Source organism: Epinephelus lanceolatus, chromosome 12 (genome assembly GCF_041903045.1).
Source record: "Epinephelus lanceolatus isolate andai-2023 chromosome 12, ASM4190304v1, whole genome shotgun sequence".
NCBI lineage: Eukaryota > Metazoa > Chordata > Actinopteri > Perciformes > Serranidae > Epinephelus > Epinephelus lanceolatus.
This window is the reverse complement of record NC_135745.1, coordinates 31,201,633-31,228,866: the sequence shown is the minus strand read 5'-3', so window position 1 is coordinate 31,228,866 and position 27,234 is coordinate 31,201,633. Positions and strand designations below refer to the sequence as shown.

The window sequence follows — 27,234 nt, the reverse complement described above, 5'->3', positions numbered from 1 at the left end:
GGTAGAGGTTGCTCCATTCAATGTTTTGTTTGTGAAATTGGGTTTACCCAGCCGGGACAGACCAGTTAGGTAGGCATGCTTTCACGGCAGCACCACAGCATGATTTGTTCACTGCGGCGCAGAAATTAGCTCCACTGTGAGCTCATCTTCCATCGCCACTAAAGCACACCGCACTCAGTTGAATACATATTGCACAAACCTGGCAGGAATACTGGGACTTAAGTGACACAGGAAGACATATTTACAGTATTTAAAAACATGCAGATGTTGGTGGAATATGGAGTAGAAGCCCCAAGAGAAGAGATGGTTATTCCCCATCTGAGAATATGACATACTGGATTAAATTAACTAAATAGATAGGCAAGAGCCCTCCTGGTATATTTACACACTATAATGACTGGAAAATGTCAAAACTACTGATAGATGGCAACAGATGTGATGAAGACAGAAGGTAGTTAATAACAGCTTCCAATCCAGCAGGTGGCAGTAATGCACGTAAAAACTAGTTTGCCAACCGCCATTAAAAGCGTATATATATATATATATATATATATATACATACATACTCTTTTAAATTTATATCAAAATCTAATTTTATAAGGTTTCATAAATGTCCATTATTTTTAAACAATATTGATAATTCTATATCGTAAATTTATATAAAGTAGAGTCTTCAGCCCTCCTATGCAGAAAAGCTACCTTGTTCGCTGTGTGTAAATTAATATTTGACATTTTAAATTAACACACATATATGTAGAATAAAGCAGCATCTGGAATAATAATTAATAATTTATTCTAAACTGGAATAATAAAGGTGTAACAAATGGGGAAACTCGGGAAGCTGCTCCTCAGTTTTATCAAAGAGCATGGATACCAAGAGGCGAAGCTCCGTTGAATTTTTGCCAACAGCCACTAGGGGCGCCGCGGTAGCGCTGCCGCCATTTTGGACTGTTGAGCTTGGACTGTTGCGCCCAGACAACATGCAAGATGTCAAGGAGAGAAGAGAAAAAAAGTAAGAAAACAGTGTAGTGCAATTAACTGCAACAACTATCAGTGGAACACCCCGCACCTGGCCTTCCACCGTTTCCTGAAGGATCCCGACAGGTAAGAACTCCTGAGGTGTACGTTTTAAAGTGTTTTAATATCAATTTAATATGCCAGTTTTGGAGGGAAGGTAACACACACACACACATATATATATATATATATATATATATATATATATATATATATATGGCCTCCTGGACCATTTATATCAGAACTGATTACTGCTTTAGCATTAAAATATAGCCTATCATATTAAAATAGTCTATATTATTATTATTATTATTATTACTGTACAAACTGTAAATAAATCTTTATTCCTGGCTGTGGCGTCACCATTAATGTGTTTCTAGCTATGGTTTCTGGTAAAAATATTGATTTTATTTTTTGGTAGATTGTCTTATGGGGTGATTTTGAAGGAGTAATTCTCATAAGTGGATGTAATATGTAGAGATGCCGTCTCGGCCGTTTTTCTTCGTGTTTTTTTTTTTTTTTTTTTTTTTTTTTTGAAGTCCATATTTTGCTTTACAAAAACGTGAAAAAGCAGCTGTGACCAAGCTATCACGAGGTGAGTAGCATTGTAAGCATAATTAATAGCGATATACTTCCGTTTGTCTGTGTGTTTTTGTATGCAAGCGGGTCTGCTGCCGTCTGCTGACAGTCCAAAATGGCGGCGGTAGGACGAAACCATGGGCGAGTATGGTATCCATGCTATTTGGGTTTATCCATTGCACTTTTATTTTAGAGTAACCGGAAGTTACCCCACGCACATGCGCACTAGGCGTAATGAGCAAACCAGTACCGGAAGTTCTTCTAAACTCTTAAAGCGGCACGTCCAACGTTAGGAGGACATATTCCTGCCAAAATGATCAGTAAAGTGATCGGTGCGAAGTATGTAGCTATTGCTAAATTATGGTAAGATGTTTCTTTAATATCTTATTAGTAGTAAAAGGCGGGAATAAGTCAGACTTTTGTTAAACGGAGTCTCGATGTGTCCTTAGCTAACATTAGCTGTTAGCTTAGCCGAGGTCATTGCTTTGGGGACATGCTGACTTTAGCTACCTGGCAGCTAATCTCGGCCTAAAGATGCATAAAATGACCGTTATGAAGTAAGAAACAAAGTCAGTGTTACCTTATCCCACAGTGACTTTTTTCAGCATGACAGCAAAATGTGAATTCCATACGTTTGTTATTCAGTTTGAATAGCTTTATGCTAATCAACTAACCAACTGATCCACTGATCTCTCCTAAAGGGCTGAAGCTATTGGTTTCGTTATAGATTATATAGATCCATTATTCGTTTTGTCCACAGTCATCAGGTATCAGGACAAATCAGTGTCCTTAAATCTGTGTTTTGTGTAACAAGCTATTAATGATGTGAAACGGTGTGTTTGTATTTGTGAAGCTGTAGCCAGTAAATCTGTTTTTATTTTAACACAACAAGTATAATAGTTGACTATAGAAGTTAAAGTTGCTCATTTCATGCATGCATTACTCAATAAGTTGTTCCAATACTTATCTCTTAAGGAGTCAACAAGGCGTGTGATGTTTGCATGGATGTTTGTCCTTAAAATCACCATTTACATTCACTGAATTCAGTTTGTTCTCAGATCATTTCATTCACCTTAATTTGAAGTAAAGTTGCTTAATCTTGACAGTGTTGTTTGCTCCACAGGATCCCAACTCTGGCTGCATGGGGCACAGCTGGAGGCGTAGCTCTCGTCCACTTCACAGACTGGCGAGTGATATTGGATTATGTCCCCTACGTCAGCGGCAAATTCAAGAAGGACGAGTAGTGGCACTCAGGTTAGTGTTTTGTGTAAGCATCATTATTTCTGCAGCCTCTGTGTCTTTTAAAGCCAGAAACAAGAACCTGACACTGCTGCACGATGTACAATGGCCCCGCTCTGTTTTAATCTTTACATCTGAATTGCATTTACAGACTTCAAAAACTATTCAGACTCACATTTCTAACCTATTGCATTAATTTAAAATGGTCTCTACCTATCTGTTTCTATTTATCTAGACAAAACAAGAAATATTTGAAAAGCAAACACATTTTTTAAATAGTTATAGTATTTTTTAGACCCTTTGTTCTATAACTCCATATTGATTACCGCTAACTTATGCATGCTTTAAAAAGGGCACACACCAGTCTACCTGCAGCATTAATGGTTATTGTGTAATTATTGAACTATGCAGAGAAATTCCGTGATGAGTCTTTTCACATACTACATGATTTAGGGGCATGGAAGATCTATTTCTCTGTTTACTATGGTGGCAGCACTGCGAGTGAACAGTTGCAAAATGACACCAAAGTGTAGCATTCTCCCACAGGCTGTGTGGAAACAGGGTCAGACCTGTGTACAGAGACCACAAGCAGCATTGGGGGAAGGTCTGCCCCTGTTACAGCAGATAACAAGTGTTTCCTGTGTAGCCACAGCCTGATACCAGCTTATGGCTCCATCTGATATAACTATATGTTGTCTAAAAACTATTAAATGCTTGTCAGACTCAGAGCCATACTGTTGCACTGGGTTACATACTCAATGTATTTGAACAAACACGACCAATGTTGGTTTTCCGAAATACCTCTGAGACTATAGACATCACTGCATACTCAGGGACACTATTTCTTATGCATGTTTTGCTACTTAAAAACCTAAGAGTTTGAGAGGGCAATATATTGATATTATTGTTATTATTATTATTTTTTTTTTTAAGATATTTTTGGGGCATTTTTTGCCTTTAATGGACAGGACAGTTAAGTGTGAAGGGGGGAGAGAGACAGGGAGAGACATGCAGCAAAGGGCCACAGGCTGGACTCGAACCCGGGCCGCTGCAACAACAGCCTTGTACATGGGGCGCCTGCTCTACCACTAATCCACCGACGCCCCGATATTATAATAAATTATCTGATTTGAGATATTTTATTATCCCAAGTGTTTTAATTTCATGGTTTTAAAGGCTGCATTTTAATCTTGAATCTTATGTAAATATTTTGTGAAATCACCAATAGTCAACCATACAATGTCACTGCATTAACATCGAGGTATTCTGTCAAAGATATTATATTTGATTTTCTCAATATCGCCCAGCCCTAACTGAGTGCCAAAGAAAGTTGTAGCAATGGATTCTCTGAACATTTCTGCCTTTGTTAACATTGGGACTGTTGTGAAGAAGACATAACGTTACAGTGTCCCAGAAGTGGGAAAATTAGTCGACACAGTTTTTACAGTTAAACTACACATAAGTGTAATGAAACAAAATGTAAAAGAGGTCTGAATTATTCCCCAAAATTTGTAGTGTGGCAACCTAAAGCCATCATTATACTTGTGTAAGACAGCGTGGCATGGGCTTCAGGTGCCTCGTAAGCATTGTTTTTTTGCAGTATGCAGTATCCTGTGAACAAGCAAGACATCAATGAGAGTTACCAACCTAACGCTATAGACCAAACATGTAACGCTTCAGAGCCAAGTAGGAAACTCATGTCTCATATCAAATATTCATGGACATACTTTATCACCTTGATACAACCACTGGAAGGAAAGGAGTCAAATAATTGGTACAAAAAGTGTATACCAATCAAAGGTTGAAAGTTTGAGTATCCTGTAAATTATTTAATTTAGCTGGAAAAATATTTACCCAAATGTAGGTTTTTAAAGTCTCCTATTTTTAAAGAATATGAAAACAAATTGGCTCTTTCTAACATCTTGAAACATTTATTTAAATTTATCGGGTTTATATATATATATATATATATATATATATATATATATATATATATATACACACACACACACACACAGGATAAAAGTCCTCCACACCAGACTGTCCAGCTATAACAAATAAATCATACAGCAAGACCACAATATACATGTTTTTATGACAATATTTATAACAAAATATAGTCACAAATCAGTTTTAAAATTATACAAAATATCATTTGTTGACCTGAATGTATGCAGTCTGGTTTTAAAGAGTTAACTGAGGAGCCTGCACTACATCCTCTGGAAGCTCTTTCCATGTTTTTACTGCACAATGTGTGAGGAATTTTCTCTCTTTGCAGAAAAACACCCCAGTTGGAATCATTTTAATCATATATTTGGTAAACAAGCTTATAGATCTCAATCATGTCGTCTCTGTGTCATATTAAGAATGAAAATTAATCCATTATTTCACTTCTTATTTGTTTGCTTTCATCAACATTTGTGGCAATCATGTCTGAAAAGCCCCCCACACAGCAGGCATCTAGTTACAAACATTCAGAGGTGGATGTGATGACAAACACTGAGACAAGTTGCAGAGCCTTCGCACTTTGTGCAAAATACATGGTGAAGTTTTTGCTCACGCACCCTTTCACTACGGCGAGCACAAACCTAGCGTTAGTCTCTACATCTCATTAGATACTAAGTGCCACATCTGGTAAAAACAAGAGGTGAATGTCACCTGGTTAACACCATTGATGTGATGAAACCTGATGAAACTGTGGGAAACCATCAGGACTGAGAGGACAATATCAGAGTGAAAGTCAGAGACTGTAAGCCAGGTAGTTTAAAGGTGTCAGGAGACCAGAATCCAGGACAGTGGCCTATTTTAAGACCACAAGTAGCAGCCTCTAATAAGACAGGCAAACCTTCGACCACTCTGCGACCTAGTTTTTTGGCTTGGAAATGTCAAAATTAAATCATGTGTTAACCCACAAAAATCAGAAAGTCTATGAACAGTGTTGGCTGTTGAGTGTAGAATTTTATATTGTGCTTTTAAAATAAAATACAGCAAACAGACAAATGTGCTTTCAGGTGTCACCTAAACAACATTTTTTCATCAGCTTTGATTAGTGTGTCACAGCAAAACCTCTTTTCTATTGTTCAAACTAATGACTTTGTTTTCCTCCGGTCAGGTCGCTGCTGTTTTTTACACAAAGACTTAAGTGATGAACAAAAAACTGCTGCGGCTCGTGCCTGGTGTGCCGGGCCACTGGAAGCTGTCATCTTCACCCTGCAGCTCAGTCAACATTGAACTGTTCACCATCATCATCCTCTGAAGTGCACTGGAGTTTGTCATTTCAACGTTCCTTCGGGGAAAACGTGGATGGAAGGAATATGAAAACGCCGGTGATATATGGACTTTGGTTTTGAGGGTCAGGTATTTATTTTAATCATCAGTCTGCTGTGGGTCAAACCTGATTCACAAATTGGAAAATCTGTCCGTCATGTCATACTGTAATTGTTTTGGAGAGAAGAAGTAAAGTATGAGATGTGTCCTGTGTTGTGGTTGTGCATAATTATTTGCTTGCAATTACTTAAAGATTCAAGATCAAGTTTAATGGTATTTGTATCCTAAATGAATGCAGTCCCATCAGTGGAGTTTGGCCACAGTTTGCTTTGACTTAAAACTGGGTCGGTTCACTGAACGACATAGTAATTAAAAATCCTGAATTTAGCCTCTGATTTCTTAGTATTTCCCTTAAGACTGCTGCTGATCATAATAAAAAAAAAGGCTTTGTGAACAGAAATCAGTGATGAAAACAAACCCTTAAAAACATCATAACACTCAGTCCGTGAATTAAAGGTCCCATATGATGCTCATTCTTAGGTCCATGCTTGTATCTGGGGTTTCTACTAGAACATGTTCACGTGATTTAATGCTCACAAAACACACTCTTTTTCTTAAAATGTCTGCCTGAATATACTGATATTCACCCACTGTCAGAAACACGCCGTTTTAAGGCCTGTTTCTTTAAGCCTCCCTGCCAAAAAGCCCCGTCTGCTCTGATTGGTTCGCATGTCTGGGTCTTTAACATCTGCACTCGTGTCTCTGCACCCACAATACAGCTGTTAAATAACTAAAACAAGCCGCAGTTTCCACCTTTTATAGTATATTTGTGACATCACAACTTAACAGAAGTCCTGATGGCTCATTTAAAGGCACAGTTGGTGAATACGGACTGTGTGCATTTCTTTGTGGATTGAGCGTTTCGGTTCTTTCACAGCATTTATAAGGCACCTATACCTGATATGGGGCTGGTGTGGCTACACATTTTGACAAAGGCCTGTCTCAGTTAGAGGCCTGGTCTGGTTATCAAATAGTTCATTTTAATAGAAGTTCTTTGGATATATAAAAGAAGTTGCTGGCTACCCACTTGAGCTGATGTTAGTTAGCTGCTTCGATACACATACAAATATATATGTTTAAACTTTTGTCAATATAGAAATGCTACATATCGTTAGCTGGGTTATATTCTCCGCGATTCAATTCAATTCAATTCAATTGTTGTTCAATTACTGTTACTACAGTATGAGCACCAAAGAAGACAGTTATTCATTGAGGTTTACCGCCCTGGGAAACGAGAGAGATGAAAAAATAATGGCGACTTTCTTACTCTTATTCCATCTAAGTTGTAAATATTGTTTCAACAGAATAAAGTGTTCTGCCAGTAATCATTGAGTGCCGTAAAACAAGCGTCATTAACTATCTCTGTTTTCGATGCACTGTCTCAGGCAGCTAGATCAAATAAATAATTCATGTTATTTGAAGTCTAGTTTTTATACAAGTAATATTCATACTAGTTACTCGTACTTTTCATCTTTGTAAAGGTCTGTCCCATATAGACGTCTATCCCAAATATAAGCCTGTTGAGTTCAGTAATTTAAGCAAATAATAGCCCAGGCTACTAATAGAATTTTTACAGTAATCCTATACTAAAACTCCTATCTTGAATTTTGATTTTAGATGGTGTGGCTACTTGTTTGGATTGTTTATCTGCATGAAAGATAAGATAACATGTACCGTACTGTTCCCGGTGAGACATTTCCTTGTGCAATAGTGCCAAACCCAGCTGTAATCATTATGAAGATGTGTCTGTGTGTACAAGGCTTAACATACTTTGTCAAGTTTAACGAAAGGTTACGACGGAGTTAAAGCATTTCCACAGATCTTGTACTTGTTGTAGAACGATCCTTCAAAGTAAATCTAAGGCAATAATGTAAAATGACACCATCACTCTGTATTAGGTAGTATTAGGATTGAAATTACATAAAAAGTACATACATATAATCAGCAAAATATACTAAATATCATTAATATTTTTACTCACGCTGAATGATCCATTGATGGTGTTAAAAGCTGACTAACCAGCATTTTAATGTAGCCAGTCAGCCAGTCTACTGTGCATAGTTTAACTTAGAATGTGTTGTTACCTGAGTTCAATTCAGTTTATTATTGTCATTCTATATACACCAGCATACAATGAACACAATGTTACTCACAAATCCAGACGCAGTAAAGAACATGTAGCTAAGAAGACATTCAACATGGACAGGACAACATTAGAGTGTAATAAAGTGCATTGTAAATACTCATAAGAATAAAAACAGGTTAACGCAGAGGAATGAATATTGCATTCTTATTATACAGTGTTTATCATGCAATTACTCTGTGTGGAAAGTAGCTACAAATATCAAGGGTTAGAAAGTACCAATATTTCTCTACACTGTAGAAATACAAAAGTACCTTAACTGCACTCAAATGTGGCACTTTAAAGTTATTTATCTTGAAATGAACAATTGCAGAGTAGTCATGGACACTGAAAATCTTGGGTCACAGACTCTCTTCAACAAGGCAATTTAAATATATATAAATAATAAAGTCGCAGTAGTAGAAACAAAAATAATTTAGATGTAAGTGCAAGTTAAAATAAAGGATAAAATATAAGGAAGTATGAAGTGATATAAATCAGTAGTTGCAAACATAGAATGTACACTCTGAAAAAAAATGATGGGGTTAGTTTATAGCATTTAAAATAAAGGTTGACTGTTGACAACTTATTTTAGGAACTTGGTCAAAATCAAAAACATTATAGACAGTATTGAGTAGGATGGAATTAGAATAAACAAGTCAGAATATCTTAAATAGTTTGACCTCTAAATATCAACAAACAACATCTGGATAAATATTATGTTGGCTCAACTTAAAGTTTTCGAGGTCAAAGCAAATCGTGTTGGTTGTACTAAACTAATTAACTTAGATTATAAAAGACATAATAATGCCAGAGTTGCAACTACTTTAAAAAATGAATAAAAATTATCACCTCATTTTTTTTAAGTTGAACTAGTAGATTTAGATGTGTATGAATATTAGAGATGCAAATCTTGCGGATATATCCGCGACATCGGCGGATATCCACAATCCGCAGATGGGTGGGCCAATAAAAATTTACATTGTAATTCATTTCGGGTGGATTGCGGGTGGACCGCACACTCCGTAAAACAGGGCACAAGAGGACTTGACTTACTTCAAAGACTTTTATTATTGCAACAGACCAAACAATATTAGGCTAGAGTAATTTTTACATTAGAAATGTGACCACATTCGAAAGTAGCCTATACTCTTTTAATTGTTTAAGTCAAGAAAATGCGCCTATATGAAAAGCAAATGAGCACGAACGGCTGGACATACTTTAAATGTAAATACAATAACTTAATGTTTGGCGTGGGTTGGGTGCGGGTCTATCCGCGCATCTCTAATGTATATGTGTATAAACATAAATATATAAGTACGTATATATAAATAGATATGTACATATATGTGTGTATGTGTATATATATATATATATATATATATATATATATGTATAGGGAGAGGGAGAGAGAGAAAGATTTTGATATATGTTAGTTCAGGTAAAAATAATAAACAAGTCAGAATATCTTAAATGAAACAATTTGACCTCTAATTAGCAACACAACATTTGGATACATATTATGTTGGTTCAACTTAAAGTTTTTTAGGTCAAAGCAAATCATGTTGGCTGTACTAAACTAATTGACTTAGTCAGATTATAAAAGACATATAACAATGCCAGGGTTGGAACTACTTGAAAAATGCATGTTAATTATCACCTTTTTTTATTTTTCAAGTTGAACTAGTAGATTTAGATGTGTGTGTACAAAAATACATAGAAAAACCTGGCGCGGACTATTTTACAGTAGTGTGGCGGAGTGATCTGTAGTGTCGGAGGTCCTGACGGGAGACAGACAGCCAGCGGGGATCGATAACAAACAGACTCGGTGGAAAATTATGACTGCAACAAAAGGCAGCTAGCTGGCTACTTATCGTTTCACAAGCCAGAATCAAAGACAAGAAAACCAAGACAGCCGAGAGCATGGAGAGAAAAGGGTGAGACTCTTAAATGTTCCGGCGAAGGAGTTGTTAAAATGAAAGTTTCTCTGCAGGAAATACACGCATGCATACATGCGTCTTGCACACTTGAACACTTCGCAAACGATCAAGTTATTGTTATTTACTCTTTTGTTTCGTTAGCTCAACGAATGCTTCATATCGTTTTTAGTTCATTAGCTTTGTAAAGTAGCAACTTCGAACAATAGTAATTGATACGCTGGTCCGTTGTCGTTAGCGACGCCGCTAGCTTGATTAGCTAGCTAACTTTCATTGTTTACACACGCTTGATTTGCGGCGCGTTGGGCCCGACACAGCTCCACTAACACACGGTGTGAAACCCTCAGCTGCGGCTCTGTTAGCTTGTTTTAACTTGTATGTGAAGGACATGCTGCCTCGTGTAGTTCAGTGCTGCCTGTAAGTCTCTTATATGACTCACTGTGACCACAGCTTGTACAGGCAGCAGGCTGTTGTGTTACAGTTACAGAGCTGTAGCTCTCAACTCTAAGGCTCCACCTACTCACCTAAAGATCATCACACAGGTGCTTTCACTCACTGTGGATGTTACACCACCTGTGCGCGTGCACACATGTACCTGACACTTCGTACTCCTTGTGATTACACCTGTTAGGGTGGAACAGCTTATACCTTTTGATCATTGTTAGTGATAACATGAAGCTTGGTGACCTCATAAAGCTGTGCCCCATCAGCCTGACAGAGGTCATGTATGAGAGCCATAACTGCTTTAAAGGGACAGTTCACCCCAAAATACAAAACACATATTTTTCCTCTCACCTGTAGTACTCTTTAACCGTCTATATTGTTTTGGTGTGTGTTGCAGAGTGTTGGAGATATCGGCCGTAGAGATGTCACGTCTTTAAAATATAATGGAACTAGATGGCACTCAGCTCGTGGTGCTCAGAGCGCCAAAAATACATTTGAAAAAAACTCAACAGCAATGTCTCCTTCCAGATATTATGACCCAGTTACTCATGGTAATCCACAGACCTTGTTGTTGTATGTAGAACTGGATAAAGCTAGGAAGCAGGACGCCATTCATTCTTTTGAAAGTTGCTCATACCCCTTTTCCAACGATATGGAACTGGCTCTGTTTCTGTTCCTATATTGGGAAAAAAAAATGCAACTGCATGTTGAATCTCTCCTTTATTTTCGTTATTTTCTAAGTGGAGACTTTTTTTTCATACTTCCATTTAGGTATGGGCATCAATTTTCGATTATCGATGATCGATTGTTAAGGCTTTTGATCGATCACAAATAATTTTGATCGATAGTCGCAGTGTTTACCCTACAATGCCTGGCATAGGTCCGGCAAGCTGCCGTGCCAACGAGACCCCCCGCCCGGCAAGTCGCCATGCCAACGAGACCCTTCCGCCCGGCGAGCACGGCGGCTCGACGGGCCTACGAGACCCCCGCCGGACCTATGCCAGGCAAAAAATCAGAAACAGACGGAAGCTCTCATCGCTCTCCAAAGCCTCGGCGGCTTCCCTTGAGGCCTTTGAAAACACTACGCCATTGAAAGACGGAGGTTTTTCTGAAAACTGAAGCCTATAACTCTGGCTGGCAACGGTTGTAAACACCCAGGGGTGAACTGCGCATGCGTGCCATTCTTCCTCTTTGGCCTGGGGGGTTGAAGCTCAAAACTGGGGCATCTGCGCTCTCTTGCGGCAACAGTCTGCACTGCACTCTTTTGTTTTCTCTCTTTTGAAATACTCGCTTATCAATTAATCGATAATTGATCGTTAATTTTTTTGATGATCGAATAATGAATTTTGATTGTTTGCCCATCCCTACTTCCATTAACAAAATGATTTCAGGTTTCAATTATGATAACAAAACCAACAATAATCCTCAGTTTTCATTCCTCTTAGGGTCATTCTGACTGATAACAACAGTAATACTGTGATACTGTGGAACTGCAATATTTTCTCAGGTGAAAATCTCATACTGTTGCAACTCTAGATCCTGCACCTAATTTTGAACCGCTGAGAGCATTTTGACCAAAACTAAATCAGTTAGAATCTGAGAAGTTGGTTCCCGGCTCAAACCAAAAATGGCAGGTTTTCCTTGACTAGAACTGTGACATCAATAGTGGGCGTGTTATATTCTACAGGATGGAAGAGAGGATGGAGAAGACAAGTAAGAAATCACCACACAAGAGAGTGTGCAGTGGTCTCATTAATAGTTGGTTCAGGCTTATTTTGTTAGGTAAAAACAAGTATCTGTAATAACAGAACGGATGTTTGCAGATAATCAATGTGATCCACAATTTTGCTACTACTGTTTAAATACATTGTACTTTGTGCAACACCCTCTGTTGATGACAGATCCTTAACTACAATGATTCCATGCAAACCTGGTGGGAATGCAGGCTGGTTTGCTAGAAAGCACCAAGGTTAAAAAAAATCCTGAATGGAACCAGTTCAAGAACCAGAGCTTATTTGCTGCAAAGGGGCCATCAGTGGCTCATGAAGCCAGACACAATCAACCCAGATGATGGGCACTGTATGCATCCATAGAACAAGTGCACTAGAGACTTCTATTGGCAGAGCCAGTGATTCATGTTTAGCGCTCAACTAACTTAAATGGAGATAAAATTATTTAATGGTGTGGCTCCTCTTGACTCTCCAGATGTTATCAGACCAAATGGATCTAATCCCGATAGTAAAACAAGTCAATTTGCGGGGGTTGTGCTGCTCAAAATATGTATCTACATGCCTCTTCACAACATAAGTCTATGGGGAAAAGTCTTTTTGGGCCCAATGACATCACTTGACGGTGTCGTTCCATTTCTGGCCACTATGAAAATTGGCTTCAGAGCTTGGCATACTTCCCGGGGGCCTGGCTGTGAGCAGTTTCATGTAGGAACTATTTTCTTTCTACCTAACTACACCTGCCAACTGTATCACTGCACAGAAGGAAGTGTCCATCTTCTCATGGACGAGAGGCACCTGACAGAATGAGGTGTAAACATTAATGGCATCCTCCTCGGCTGAGCTGTAACGTTAGTTAGCTCAGGGGTGCTAGGCGAGCTAGCAGTAGGCAGAAAATACGTCCTGCGTCAAACTGCTCACAACAAGGTCTGTGGATTATCTTGAGTAACTGGGTCATGATTTTTGGAAAGAGACATTGCTATTGAGTTTTTCAAATGTATTTTTTCTTTGAGCACCTCAAGCTGAGTGCCATCTAGTTCCATTATATTCGAGGGAAGGCAGACATCTTTATAGCTGATACCTCCAACACTCATACTGATACTTTAACAACATATCAAGACAATGCAGAGGAAGAATTTTTGGAGTGAACTGTCCCTTTAATGCCTCAGTTATCGACGAGGTAAATCTTGTGTTGGTGAGTTTTCTGTTTTTCCTTCCAGTGTTCCTGTTAAGCGCATTCTCAACAAGCCCCAGATCGTCCGCACTCTGGGCAGCAACCTTCACACAGATGTGAATGCCAGCCACTCCCGGGGTGGATGGTCGCTCCTGACCAAAGTGCAGCGCAGCAGGCACAAGCATCTCTATGACATCAACCATCAGATCAGGGTGAGACTGTGTTTGGTGTTGGTATTTATGAAGCATAAATGACTGAGCGGTGCTAAAACAGAATGGACACGGTGCTTTTTCAGTGATCTCTGGACACCAATGCCCATAAAACACATTCACCTCCCCTGAAGGTTAGGATGTTATTATTTCACATCATTCAATCAAAGCATTTTTAATAAGACTTTCTGACACTGACCAACACAGCAGGAGACTTTAATATTCAAGTGTTCCAGAGGGATCAGCGGAGGCACATTTGACAGTAATTACAGCCCTGAGTTTATGTGAGTAGGTTTGTGTCTGCTCCGTACATCTTGACAAGGCAGTTTTTCTCCAGCATTCCTCGCAAACCTGCTCCAGCTCAGGTTACACAGGGACCTGCCACACATTTGGATTAATTTAGGCCAGAGGTGTCAAACTCATTTCAGTTCATAGGCCACGTACAGACTGATTTGATCTCGAGTGGGCTGCACCAGTAAAACCATTGCATAATAACCTATAAATAACTGCAGCTCCAAATTTTATCCTTTTCTTTTAGTGTAAAGAACATTCTGGAGGTATCTATGTACAAAACACCCCAAACAACCTGATACACATCAAGAAAAATAAGTTCTCACTGTCATTACATGTGCATTTTCCATATATTTCCACTCCTGTCGTAATGCTGGTGTCACCACACCAAGCTTAAGTGGAAGCTATTGAGGAAGCAGGTTAAATTAGTCACTCCATGACACATTTGAAGTGTTGTCCTGAACCCAAAACATAGTGGGAATGATAATCAGTGCGGCCAAAAGGCTCAGTTGTGCCTCATTAAACCATAAAACCTTCTCTCACTTTGTTTCAGAGTCCACGTGCCCTCTGGCAAACACTAGTTAGTGTGTCATGAGACTTTTTTTTTCCTCTAACTGTGGCTTTCTTTGCAACTGTGCCATACAGTTGAACCAGCCTGGGCAACACTTGACCTATGACCTATATAATAAACATTCAGTAGATTACTGTAGCATCAGTGTAGCTTTCTGACACTATCTTATGATAGAATTTTGATGGTAAATATAATGTACAAGGCAGTGAATAAAGGGAGATTTTGGACACATCTAGACTCTTAATCCTCGCAGAGAAACTCTGTAGCTACTTCAGAGGGTTGTTGCCTTCCTCGCTCTTAAACCTCTCCCACAGAAATTGTTTTATGATTGACTGATGACTGCGATACAAGGAAATGTACTTTGTAAAACTGACATCAGTTAAGCCTTTTATCTGCTGTTCAACTTGAGAGAATTCTCCCTCTAAACTGCTCTTGCATCATAATAGTTACACCAGGTTGTTGTAACGTTTACATTGTCTCTTCACACTTTTAAGAATGAAGTAAGGGATGCAACAGTACCGCCTGTTTGGTACTGACAACACTGACATTAACGCAGTCAAACAAATATGTAGATTTGTGCAGTAACTTTCAGTGTTGCCAACTCTGTTCCATTGAAAGTAGGTTCAATAGCTCCAACAGTCGTCATACGCTCATTCACATATCAGTGAGGTCATGGTGCATCAATGTAAGCATTAAAATTTGCTGAATTAGATTCAAGAGAAATATTTTCTACAGAAAATTTGAATGGCATTAAGAGCTGTGGTGCTTAGTCTATAGTGCGCTACTGTCTCTCGCTTCCAAGCCAGAGAGTGAGCGCATCAACGTAACCATAGAAACTCACTTTAACTCCCATGGCGAGTAGTGTCTCGTCTCCTCCTGCCTGCCCCATATCTAATGCATGGTGCAAGAGGAGAGAGGAGGAGAGACCGCACTGACATGCATAGGAATAATTAAAATATAATGTATTCTCTAATGTTTTCTCTGATGGTCTGAAGAAGTTGCTGAATCTGTCGATAGTTGCTTTTTTAGAAATAAAGTTTCTAAGAGGGTCTGAATTTGAAAAGTCACTAGATATAGCAAGAAAGTTGCCAAGTTGGCAACTCTGGTAACTTCTCACAATCAGTCATTCAGACACCATCTTTTCAACAGCGACCTTCTGGTCATTGCACACGCAAAACCAAATTTATTTATCTTTATTTAACCAGGAAGTCCCATTGACAGTGAAAATCTCTTGCAAGAGAGACCTGGCCGAGGTAGCAGCCAATCAGAACACATAAAATACAACAAATACGACATATAATACAAAAATCCACAATAAAACAACAACTATTCAAACACAGAAGCCTCTCAAGAAAATCAAGCACATGTCTCTGTCACCACATTCTTTATGATGCCCTTGAACTCATCAGTGGATATAAGTGTTTCTCAAAAATGAGCTCTTCACACAAGGAACCACCAATCATTCACACACCATCTCAATAAAGAGCTCCTCCTCATTTCCTTGGCCTTTTCCAGATAACTGGCCCATCACAAATGTCACAATGTAACAGTTGTATTTGATTATGAGAGAGAACTGGTCAGAGCTGGTCATCAGAATTTTGGACAGTCAGTCATGTTGTTGTCTCTCCTAAAGGCCAAGCCTGACTTAAACACAACACTACCAGTTCGACAGACGGCATCCATCTTCAAACAACCAGTGACCAAGGTGACAAATCATCCCAACAACAAGGTGAAGACAGACCCGCAGAAGGCTGTGGACCAACCCAAACAAGTAAGTCACAGGGCAGAAAACATGCACAGTTAGACACTCTATACTTTTCAGGAAACTATAACTCCACCATCAATACAATAGAAAGGCAAGTGAGTAAAAAGAACTTACTGATCCTGTCAGCAGTTGAAATGTTTTGCATAGCTGACCAAGATAAAACCTGATGTTCTCTTATGTCTCTCTGGCTTTGCTGTTATCTAGAAAGTGCTGACAGGTCGTTGAAACCTTGTTCAGTGTCCTTAAAATGATGCATATGTTCAGTTTGTGTGCAGTTGTACCTAAAACTTGGTTTGTGTTAATCTCCAGCTGTTCTGGGAGAGGAAGCTCAGCGGGTTAAATGCGTTTGATATCGCAGACGAGCTGGTGAAAACTATGGACCTTCCCAAAGGCTTACAGGGTGAGTGTAACTGAACAAATATGACAGCTGTCTGTGATTCAAAGCTGGTTTATTGTAGAAGCTTGACTTATGCTTCTCTGCTGTCCTCTGCCCAGGTGTTGGTCCTGCGTGTTCAGATAAAACGTTGCTTTCTGCCATCGCCAGCGCTCTGCACACCAGCCCCGCGCCCGTCACTGGACAGCTCACTGCTGCAGTGGAGAAAAATCCCGGAGTGTGGCTCAACACGACACAGCCTCTCTGCAAAGCCTTCGTAGTGACTGATGATGACATCAGGTAAAGTGTTCCCTACTGCAGGGTTAATCAAATCATGAAAACTGGAAACTGGAATTAGGCTGAATCCATCGCTGGTGGCAAGGTGTCAAATGTTTGCCAACCCATATGTATTTTCCTGAGACTCCTGGTTTCCTCCCAGGGTCACTATTCTCCCGTATTTCCTCTAATTTAAGACAAATTTTCACACCTTTTTTCTTCTCGTTATAATAATCTGTTTCTGGCACTGCACATCGTATATAAGCCAAGCCCTGCAAATCTTAAAGTCTACTTTGACCTCCAGTTGGCGCTCCCCTTTCTCCCTTCTTTTCACACCCTCCAGGGTTGGAGAGGGGTGCCCATTGGGCCTGCATAAGTCAGACATAGCTACCAATGGACACCTTGTCTCTATGTGGAAGTCCAGTGGGATGCTCTAGCTGGGGTTTGAGGTGTAGCTTGGGGAATGGATGGGGTGCAACTTGCCCTTCTCCGCTGCGGCAGGGTACTCAGCTGTCACCCATTCCACCTTGCTTAAGCGTCCAGGACCCAGGGGTGTGTGGGCCAGAGAGGGGAGGACAGCTGGCTGAGGCCCCTGGTGCAGCCCAAGCCTACAGCTTGGCCTCCCTCCCTCCTCCTCATAGTCTGCTGGAGTTAAAATATGTATTCCTCTTTTTCTTAGGGTGCTGTCACACCTGCCCTGTTCGGTTTGGTTCAATCAAACTCAAGTTTGTTTGCCCCCTAAGTGTGGTTCGTTTGGGCAGGTGTGAACACAGCAATCGCACTCAGATGTGCACCAAAACAACCCTGGAGTGCTTTGGTCTGAATCAGGGACTAATTTTGTCCCTGATTCAGACCAAAGCAAGACAACTCTAGGTCTGAAAGCACCCTTATTCTTATTCCAAGATGCTAAATAATAAAATTCGGGAACACTTTTAACCACTGGCTGATGACTGCTAAAATTTACGTCATAATTAACAACAGTGTCAGAGTCTCTCTTCCTTGCAAGCAGCTGAAGCAAAGCTATATGTTTTGTCTATCTCTCCTCTGCTCCATTCAGCACTGAGGACAGCGTCGCACGGTCAGTTGGTCAGAGTGTGTTGGTGTGCATACCCGCACACTCATCAGTGTTGCAAGTGTCGGTTATATGCAGGGGATGCCAATGTGAAACTATTGTGGGGCAAATTAAATGTAATATTAATTTAGTACTTCTACAGCTAATGACAATGATTATTTAATACATTGATGGGAAAACAACCTAAATATCATTTTGACATTACCAAAGTGGTTACTGGCGATCACTCTGACCATCGTCGACTCTAAGATCGTCTTTTAAGCACAACCCTAGTGTACATGTGTCTCCTGTCTGAGACAGAGCTCCCTGCTTCAAATGTGCTCCAGTCAACTTAAATAGCTACCAAGCTGGTATTGAATTTTTGTCACTGCTCCTTCTGTAAAATGTATTTCTGTTCGAACACTGTGAGGAGGAAGCTGCTGTTTTTGGCTTCTTGACACTTTTCACTCCTCTCTGTTGACATATGGATTTCTTCAACACAGTTATTCTACGATACTTTTAAATAAGGATGTCCAGATCAAGTTTTTTTTGCCCCTGATCCGAGTAATTTACCATCTTGCACAATGTTTTTTATCTGTCCTGAGCCAGTACTTCTCTTTTCCTAGATAATACAGCTGCACAGCGCACACTTGAAGTTTATTAAAGTTATTCAAATGAATCCAATAGATATGCCTGACAGTTGACATTATTAATTACTTTATTACAAAACTATAAAATAACAAACCCTGTCTGGACTCTCTTTGGCTGTGTTGCTGTCTGGAGGGAATGTTTCTGTCCCTTTTAAGAGAGTATTCTCCAGTGCTTGTTGCCCTCTGTGCAGCCTTTACCTGAGTTAGCCTACCTGAAGGAAACATATTCCGCAGAGTGTTTATTTTGTCGTCTGGATTAGGCTACATTAATAAATGACTCCTATTGGCTGTTTGTTGCTAGCTAAGTATAGCCAGTCCCGAGCAGGTAAAAATCAGCCCCCATACTGAACCCTTAGATAAGACTGAGCCTTCCTCACTTATAAAACTGTTATTAGTCTCATAATGTTTTGATGCCTCACCTACGTGTCAGCTGAAAATTATTCTGTAAATGAGACAAAAGTACACGTACATAATACATTGTAGTTAAATGTTGAGACTTACTTACTCTGCTGTGTTTGTGTAGTAGGGTTGGAGTGGTGTAAAAATGTTCAAAGCGGTTTGACTCTAAGCTGAACAGCGACTTTATCGGTGTACCGAATTTTACCACTAGAGGCCCGTTTCCACCGCAGGAACTTCGGGGTAAATTTACGGGGCCGGGGCCATTGGTGCGTGTCTCCACCGCAGGAACCACCCCCGAAGGACAGAGTTCCGGAGCTTTTACAGGGGCTAAACAAGTCCCTGCCTCAGGGTAGGTACTCAGAACGGCCCCGAAAGACTCCTCAAGGCAGAATGTGACGTCAACAGAAAGCAACAAAATAGCTGGCATTTTTAAAACTTGGCAGACGAGAGTTAGCTTGCTTCCACGGCCATGTAAACAAACTCAAGAACTGGTCCGTGAAAAAACATATTTTTTCCGGCGGATATCTTAGTTACAACATGATTGAGCTAGCAAAGCAGTTTTGTGTTGTGATGTGTGGTATTTATTCAGTTTTGGGAAATCACGATGTCTAGAAAGCATCACCTGACAGGGACATTTAACAGCAGCAGCAAAGCTAACATCAGGACATCATCTGTTAAAAGCCTCCCGTTGTCGGAAACGACATGAAACTACTCCAGTTAGCGCAATCATGTTGTAACTAAGACATCTGCTGAAAAAATATTTTTTTCACGGGCCACTTTGTGAGTTTAGTGAGTTATTACAGACACCGCTATCGGCTATCGGCTAACAGCTAACAGCGTCCCTACGCCACTACGTCGCCCCGGTCAAAATGGTTGTGCAACAATTACATCACATCCAGAGCCCGGTAACTTTACAGGAACCTTCCTCCTACTCCGCTCTCTCAGTGGAGACCTTCTCAGTGGAGACCATATATAGACTGTGGTGGAGACACGGCGGTTGAGAGGGCTGAGCGAGAGGACGTTCCTGTAGTAGTTCCTGTCCCCCAAATAGTACCAGGAACTACTTCAGTGGAAACGGGCCTTAGGTGTCTTACTTGACCCAGCAGCCGCTTCAGAGTAGAAAATAAAGAGACTTGGCTCTGTTACCACCTCTGCTGTTGGTGTCCTGCTTCGGCTCGGCAGTAAGTCCTCTCAGTCCTCTCAGACACTGGCAGCGGCCACGTTAGTCCGTTTATAAACAAAAATAATATTTAAATCACGTTGTCTTATTGTGTGTAACTAATGCAGTACAAATGGATTTATCACCGTGATGCTATCGGTGTAGGCGTAGCAACTCCAGCTCACCTGCTTGATGATGCTACAGACTGCTGGAATGGCTACTATGACACCCAGAAGCAAGATGGTGTTAGGGAGCGCTTCTCTCAAACCATCAAGCACATGCTACGATGGTTGGAACAAAGTCAATCATCCTTTCCTCTTTGCCTTGTGTTCCTGCTGTCTGTACATTTTTCTCTTTCTTGGGCTGTGACGCCGTTGGCACAAGTTGCTGATGTAGACAACTTTTTAATTTTTCAGAATGTGCCATCAAGACAAACGCAGGTTCAGCCTGTTTGCATTTAAATCAGATGGGTTTAAACTCGTACGTACATCAGACCAGACCGGTAAAACTGGAAATTGACTTGACTCTAGATGTAAAACCTATTGTTCGTTTTTAATAATCATGTTAAGTTTTTGAACACTTGTAATTGGTGTTACGTATAGAGTGTACATGTGTCTTCTGCCTGAGACAGAGCACTCTGCTTCAAATGTGCTGCAGTCAACTTAAATAGCTACCAAGCTGGTATCGAGTTTTTGTCACTGCTTCTACTGTAAAGTGTATTTCTGTTCGAACACTGTGAGGAGGAAGCTGCTGTCTTCTACATCTCAGTGCTTTTCACTCATAGCTGTCAGCATGTAGATTTGGTCAACACAGTTATTATTTATTCTGAGATACTTTTAAACTGTTAATAGTCTCCTGATGTTTCACCTACGTCTGCTTTATGATAGGTTACACAATACACTGTGTTCTGTAGTTAAGTGTTGAGACTGACTCACTCTGCTGTGTTTGTTTAGTGCAGGGGTGTCCAAACGTTTTTTGAGTGGGGGTCAGATTAGATCATGTGAAAAATACCTGGCGGCAGCTGCTTCACACATCAAATGGGTTATTAAAAAATAGAAATCACAAACGAGACAAATGCGACTGTTCCTCCTGCAATAACAATGTATTCAACTTTCCATAGCAGCAGTCCTCACCGTCGACTTTACGCTTTCTTGCTATGGCCATGTCTGCTACCTGTCAGGAAATGTCCGCTGTTTGCTAACCATTCCTGTGCTTGTTTACCATCTGTTTATGAAAACATGAGTTCTGCGGAGTTCCTACTTGATGCGTTTCTACAAACTGTATGAAGGGAAAAAATGCAAAGTGATCTTGCTTGATTAACCAGTATTGTGTGGTGGGCCACATATAGTATATTTTAAAAGTCAAGCCAAAGGCTGTTTAAAATCAGTCCGCAGGCCATAATTGGCTCCTGGGCTGGACTTGTGACATTCTCGGTGTAGTGGATTTTACTCCACCAGTGAGGTGAATATGCTGTTGGGACAGGGAGATCAAGAATCCCCAGTTAAGCCCCCTGGTTCCCATGGATCCTTAAAAATATTTAAAGGGCTTTGAAATCCATAATTCAAAAATAAGGCCTTAATTGGTATTAAAATGTCTTATTGCAATATTTCAAAAGTCTTAAAAATTCTAAGACATGGGAAGAAGGGTTTTATGAATCGTTGTTCTTTGGATTTTCCTGTAAAATGCTGTCAGAATCTATTTTTTCCATCTTTTTTCATTTTTATTTTCCCTAAATGCCTCTCACATTAACGTCACCACATCAGGATAGTAAAATCAGCAACACTCATATTTTGTTTCTGTCCGGGATACTCAGAGCAGAGGATCCACTGTCTGCTAGCTAACCGTCACTGTACTCTGGACGACACAGGGAATTCAAAATTCAATGAAAATTGGAGATTTAACCAAGATGTTGCGGCATGTCTAAAACCAGTAGAAGGTAGTGAATACAAGGCTCGACGTATTTTATGCAAGAAAGTTTTTCAAATTGCACAGTGGGAATCGAGACAAAGTGATAAACACAGAATCGCCAGCAAATTCACCAACAGACTGCAGGTATTTCCCAGTTATGTGCAACCAATTCAGGTGGCATTACAAAAAGTCTTAAATGTAACTCGTCTTAAGCTGCAGGAACCCTGAGTGAGTCGCACTGTGTTGCTCATCTTATACTGAGTAATCTCACTCTCCATTGTGCACATAGTCTAACTGAATGAATGACTGTGGCAGATTCTGATACGTTACACAACAGCTACTGTACTGATGCTTTCCTTTGTTGATGCTGAGAGCCTGTGGAGCTCAGTGTGTGATGAGCACAGAGACGAGATCAGGGGGACAGTCCTTCACTCATGCCAGATCTGTACGGGCTGAGACTGCACTACACGTTACAGCTTCTGTGAAATCCTCTTTGTCGTCATCATCAAGTCTTTTCCATGAAAGGTTTGTTTTCATCAGTGTTTTATTTTTTCCTTGTCTGTGCGTCTCAGGAAGCAGGAAGACCTGGTGCAGAATGTGAGGAGGCGGCTGGAGGAAGCCCTCACAGCTGATATGTTGGCTCATATAGAGGACACCGCTGCAGACGCAGCAGCAGCCAACAAAGTGGAGGAGAAGGTTGAGCAGGTGGAGAAGGAGGAATTATAGCCAAGGTACACAAAACTGCAGCACTGGTTCCACTCAGTGCTTTTCTACTGGTTCATCATTCACTGCCCTTTGATTGTCTTACATAGTTATGAACTGCGGCACATGTGACGCAGGCCTAACACCAAATGACTTTTAAAGCAGTATCGTTTTCATAGAGTTGTCGATTGTTCGGTGTAAGGGAGATCATAAAACTCAGTCCAAGCTGTCTTAAGTCAGTCTTTTTCTTGTCTTGACGTTCCGACAAATTTAAACATGTTTAATATTATCCTAAGTTTTTAGTCTTGGCTCATGCAAATAATGGAATTCAATGGCGTGAACATTTTCAACAACCAATAGCTGAGCTCCAAACAAGGAGCAGCAAACCAGGTAGACCGTTAAAATGGAGGGGACGCGCAAGAACGTGAACAAATCCAGATCGTCTTTAACTGTGAAAAGGAGGAGAAACTGGCGGAGCGTTTAATTCAGTGTGTATCTGATGCACCAGTCAGTGCTGTTTTTATTGAAAAATCTTGTTTTTGAAGCAGTTTGCCTCTCATTCCCACCGTCTCCTCCCACTAAAGTAGCGCAGCCAACCAATGGGGGCTGGCAGTGAGTTGAGGCGACAAATCCAAAATGTAACGTTTGTATGCGAATACAGTTGTATTGATGCTGCATTGACAAGTACACTGTCGACATATGACACCTTTTACCTCCTGTTTCTAGAGTTACGTGTTTTTGTAGACACATCAGGAATTAATGTGTCGCTAAAGTGAGTTGGGTTCAATATTTTGGGGCTGGGTTATAATTTAAAATAGAATCTAGATGTAGACTTGGAAATAGTGACCCTGCAAGATCCCACTCTGTTAACAGGCGTGCGGGGTATAAAAGATTCTGATCGACATGACATGTTTGAAGAGTGACGGATGGCTTACCAGCTGTTTATGACTGCAAAGACTGACAAGATTTGCTGCAGCTATGTAACTCCCTGCAGCAGCAATGAAGTGGAAATGCAAATAGCGGACACGCGCTTGTCAGTTTAGAATGATTCTGATTCACTAATGTATGCACAGTGGTAAGAACAAAATTGGCCATTCCACTGCATCATGAATCCAAGGGTAATTTTAAACGCACCCTAACTTTGTGGGCAAAGTAAGAGCATTTCTCCGCACATATTAGTGAATGAGGCCCCGTGTCTTCAGATGTGAGCGGGTGTCAGATTTAAAGGTCTAATGTGGAGGATTTAGTGGCATCCAGCAGTGGCTGAAAACACAAGCAGCCCTGTCTAAACCAAGCGTTTGATTTTTCTTTTCTGGGATACTGTAAAAACAACATGGTGGACTCCATGGAAGAAGATATATAAAGAGAACTGGGGCTGTCCGTTCCTATAGAAGTTGCTCTGTAGCGCATGAAGCCAAAATGGTCAATGCTATTATCGGTTTAGCGCTCCGTTAACTTGAATGAGCATAAAATAATTTAATCATGATGCTCTGCTAGGCTTGACAAATATTATCGGGCCAAATAGATAAAATTCTGGTGGTGAACTGATTCATTTCAAGATCGTGATGCTCAAAAGTGTAACCACTGATTTTCACACATCTCTTACGCCATTTAAGTCAATGGGAAAAGGTGTTTGGGGGCTGTGGGGCATCATGTGATGGATGTAACAACACTGTTAGGCCATTACAAAAATTGGCACACTTCCTGGGAGCCTGTACAAGGACCTGCTCAGTATGTAGATATGAACTGCTCATTCCAAGTTTACAAAAATACGATTCTTATTGTTATTGTTTTCAATATAATACACAATTCCTGCCAATAGATGCCTCTAAATCCTACACACTTGATCTTAAAGTCTCTTCAGAGTCTTCTAACATGTCTCTTCCCGTCTCTCCCACAGGTTTGTTTGACATGAAGTTTGCAGGTAAACTCCTCAGTTTCAAATAATTGGCTCCATGAAGATTTTTATACACTTTCACCAGAGATAGACCCTACATGCAGATACTCTGCAGCTTCTGTTTACCCACTCAAAGACTGTTTTCTTTTATTTGTGTTTTTTTTTTTTACATGTGACGGTGTAATCCTGAAAGGGTGCTTTGGGTTCTCAGTTTGTTTTTACCTTTACTATACTAATGTATGCCGACTTTCTTTAGACTCTATGTTGTTTAGTGTTTTCAGGAAACAATGACATCACCATTTCGCCATTGACACAATAGGGAGTCAAAGGAAATTACTGTTCCTACAGCAGTTTATGACAGTTCTGGATGATGCTCTATACAATGCAGTGTTACATTTAACAGCTGTTCAAGCTCAAAGTTAAAACACAAACCTGTTGCGTGTGTGTGTGCGACTGAAGTGTGTGTGTGTGTGTGTGTGTGTGTGTGTGTGTTGAATGTATCAGTTCATGTTGATGTCTTAAAGTGTGTTTCTTTTTAACATGTTGCTCTTTTATATTTTACTCTGGCACTGTAGGTAGTGTGTTCATGTTCGGAAGCATAGAAACGGTGCAGTATGTTTACATGCACGCAGCACGCTGAGGCTGTGAATATAAAAATTTAGTTTGATTACAGGTTTAACAGTTCAGCACAGTGTTACTTCTCACCATATCCTGAGTGTACATGGTTTAGAAGTTTAACGCTCGGTATTCATTTGAAAGAATGACCAGTACTGCTTCAACAGCTACATTTGAGTTTAAACATTAACAGAAAAGGTGCGTACCCTCAGAAGATTCAGACACAACACTGATGTACCTCATAACAAGATGTACTGTACCTCATTACAAGATTCATTATTTGTCTCTGTACCACTGTCAAATAAATGCAGCTCTTTCATGACTGATGTTTTTTGCTTGGTCGTTATTCAGAACTCCAGGAGGTTTTATGGTCTCACATTGACTCACATTGTTCAAGTCTATCTTAAAACAATACTCACATGCCTGTATGTATATTGATGTTACTAGTCCCTGTAATGATTCCTGCTTTCCAAAATCCACAGCAGGGCTGCAACTAACGATTATTTTCATTATTGACTTATCTGATTATTGACTAGCCGATTATTTTCACGATTATTGTATAGTCTATAAAATGTCAAACATTGTGAAAAATGCCAGAACCCAAAGTGACTTCTTCAATTTTTTATCCAATGAACAATCCAAAACCCAAAAACCCAATTCTTCATTTACTGTCATAAATGACAAAGAAAGGCAGTGAATTCTCACGTTTAAGAAGCTTGAACCGTCAATTTTTTAACAGTTTTGCTTGAAAAATGACAAACGATTAATTATCAAAATGGTCGGCTATTCATTTTCTTTCAATTAACTAATCTATTAGTGTGACTCACCAGATGTCGACTGTGGCTATGAGCCTGACATTCGGCCACTGATTTCAGCCGACATTCTCCCGTCCTTCCACTATCGCGCATTACCAAGTCCGCTTCGCCAAGGGAAACAGCCTTCAAGCTAACTATTTACACGCTGGAAATGGCACGTCTTGACGAGTTGGGATCGTCCAGTAAGACTTACTGGATTATTCTTAAGGTTAGATCTACAACGAATAAAAAAACATGCCCAGATGCTGATCTGTTTTCTGACACGACCAGTCGGAGTTGATTTGCCACACCTTTTGACTCTCCAACGTACTGATCATTGGACTCTTCAAGAGCCTCTGTGATATTGTCATTTTGCTAGACCCACATACAGCCAGTGGATTGTCTGTTTTTTACTGGGTCCAGTGAGCTCCTCCAGAGCTGAAGTATCGTCAGGCGTCACCTCTAGGGCATCGATTATCCATCCATCCATCCACCTATCCAGGAGCAGCAGGCCAAGCAAAGGACCCCAGACGTCCCTCTCCCCAGCAACGCTTTCCAGCTCCTTCTGGGGGCGTTGTCAGGCCAGATGAGGTATCTAATCCCTCCAGCGTGTTCTGGGTCTGCCCCGGGGCCTCCTACCAGTGGGACGTACCTGGAACACCTCAAACGGGAGGCGCCCAGGAGACATCCTGATCAGATGCCCAATCACCTCAGCTGACCCCTTTCAACGTGAAGTAGCAGCGGCTCTACTCCAGGCTCCCTCAGGATGTAGTGCCCCCCCAGCAAGATGATGCACCATGCCACACAGCAAACATGGCTCAGGAATGGCCCAAGGACTTTGACAAAGACCTCAAAGTGTCAACCTGGCATCCAAATTCCCCAGATCCCAATCTGAATGAGCATCTGTGGCACGTGCCACTAACCCACTGGACTAAATGGATCTGTCGCCAATGCACTGGTGCCAGACACACAGGACACTCCCAGAGATCCTGTGTCCATGCCTCGACA

General features: G+C 40.5%; 2 protein-coding genes across 2 annotated transcripts; both read left to right on the top strand.

Moving 5' to 3' along the window:
- The first annotated feature begins 1,835 nt into the window (after positions 1-1,835).
- uqcr11 (ubiquinol-cytochrome c reductase, complex III subunit XI) lies at positions 1,836-6,313 on the top strand. The gene is made up of 3 exons (XM_033649620.2): positions 1,836-1,959; positions 2,720-2,850; positions 5,948-6,313. The coding sequence occupies exons 1-2, from the start codon at positions 1,910-1,912 to the stop codon at positions 2,838-2,840; spliced, it is 171 nt and encodes a 56-aa protein (XP_033505511.1). The 5' UTR covers positions 1,836-1,909; the 3' UTR covers positions 2,841-2,850; positions 5,948-6,313.
- Positions 6,314-10,052: 3,739 nt separating this feature from the next.
- mbd3a (methyl-CpG binding domain protein 3a) lies at positions 10,053-25,754 on the top strand. Its single transcript, XM_033651452.2, has 7 exons — positions 10,053-10,221; positions 13,613-13,778; positions 16,271-16,408; positions 16,712-16,802; positions 16,898-17,075; positions 22,791-22,949; positions 24,821-25,754. The coding sequence occupies exons 1-6, from the start codon at positions 10,208-10,210 to the stop codon at positions 22,942-22,944; spliced, it is 741 nt and encodes a 246-aa protein (XP_033507343.1). The 5' UTR covers positions 10,053-10,207; the 3' UTR covers positions 22,945-22,949; positions 24,821-25,754.
- The last annotated feature ends 1,480 nt before the right edge of the window (positions 25,755-27,234 follow it).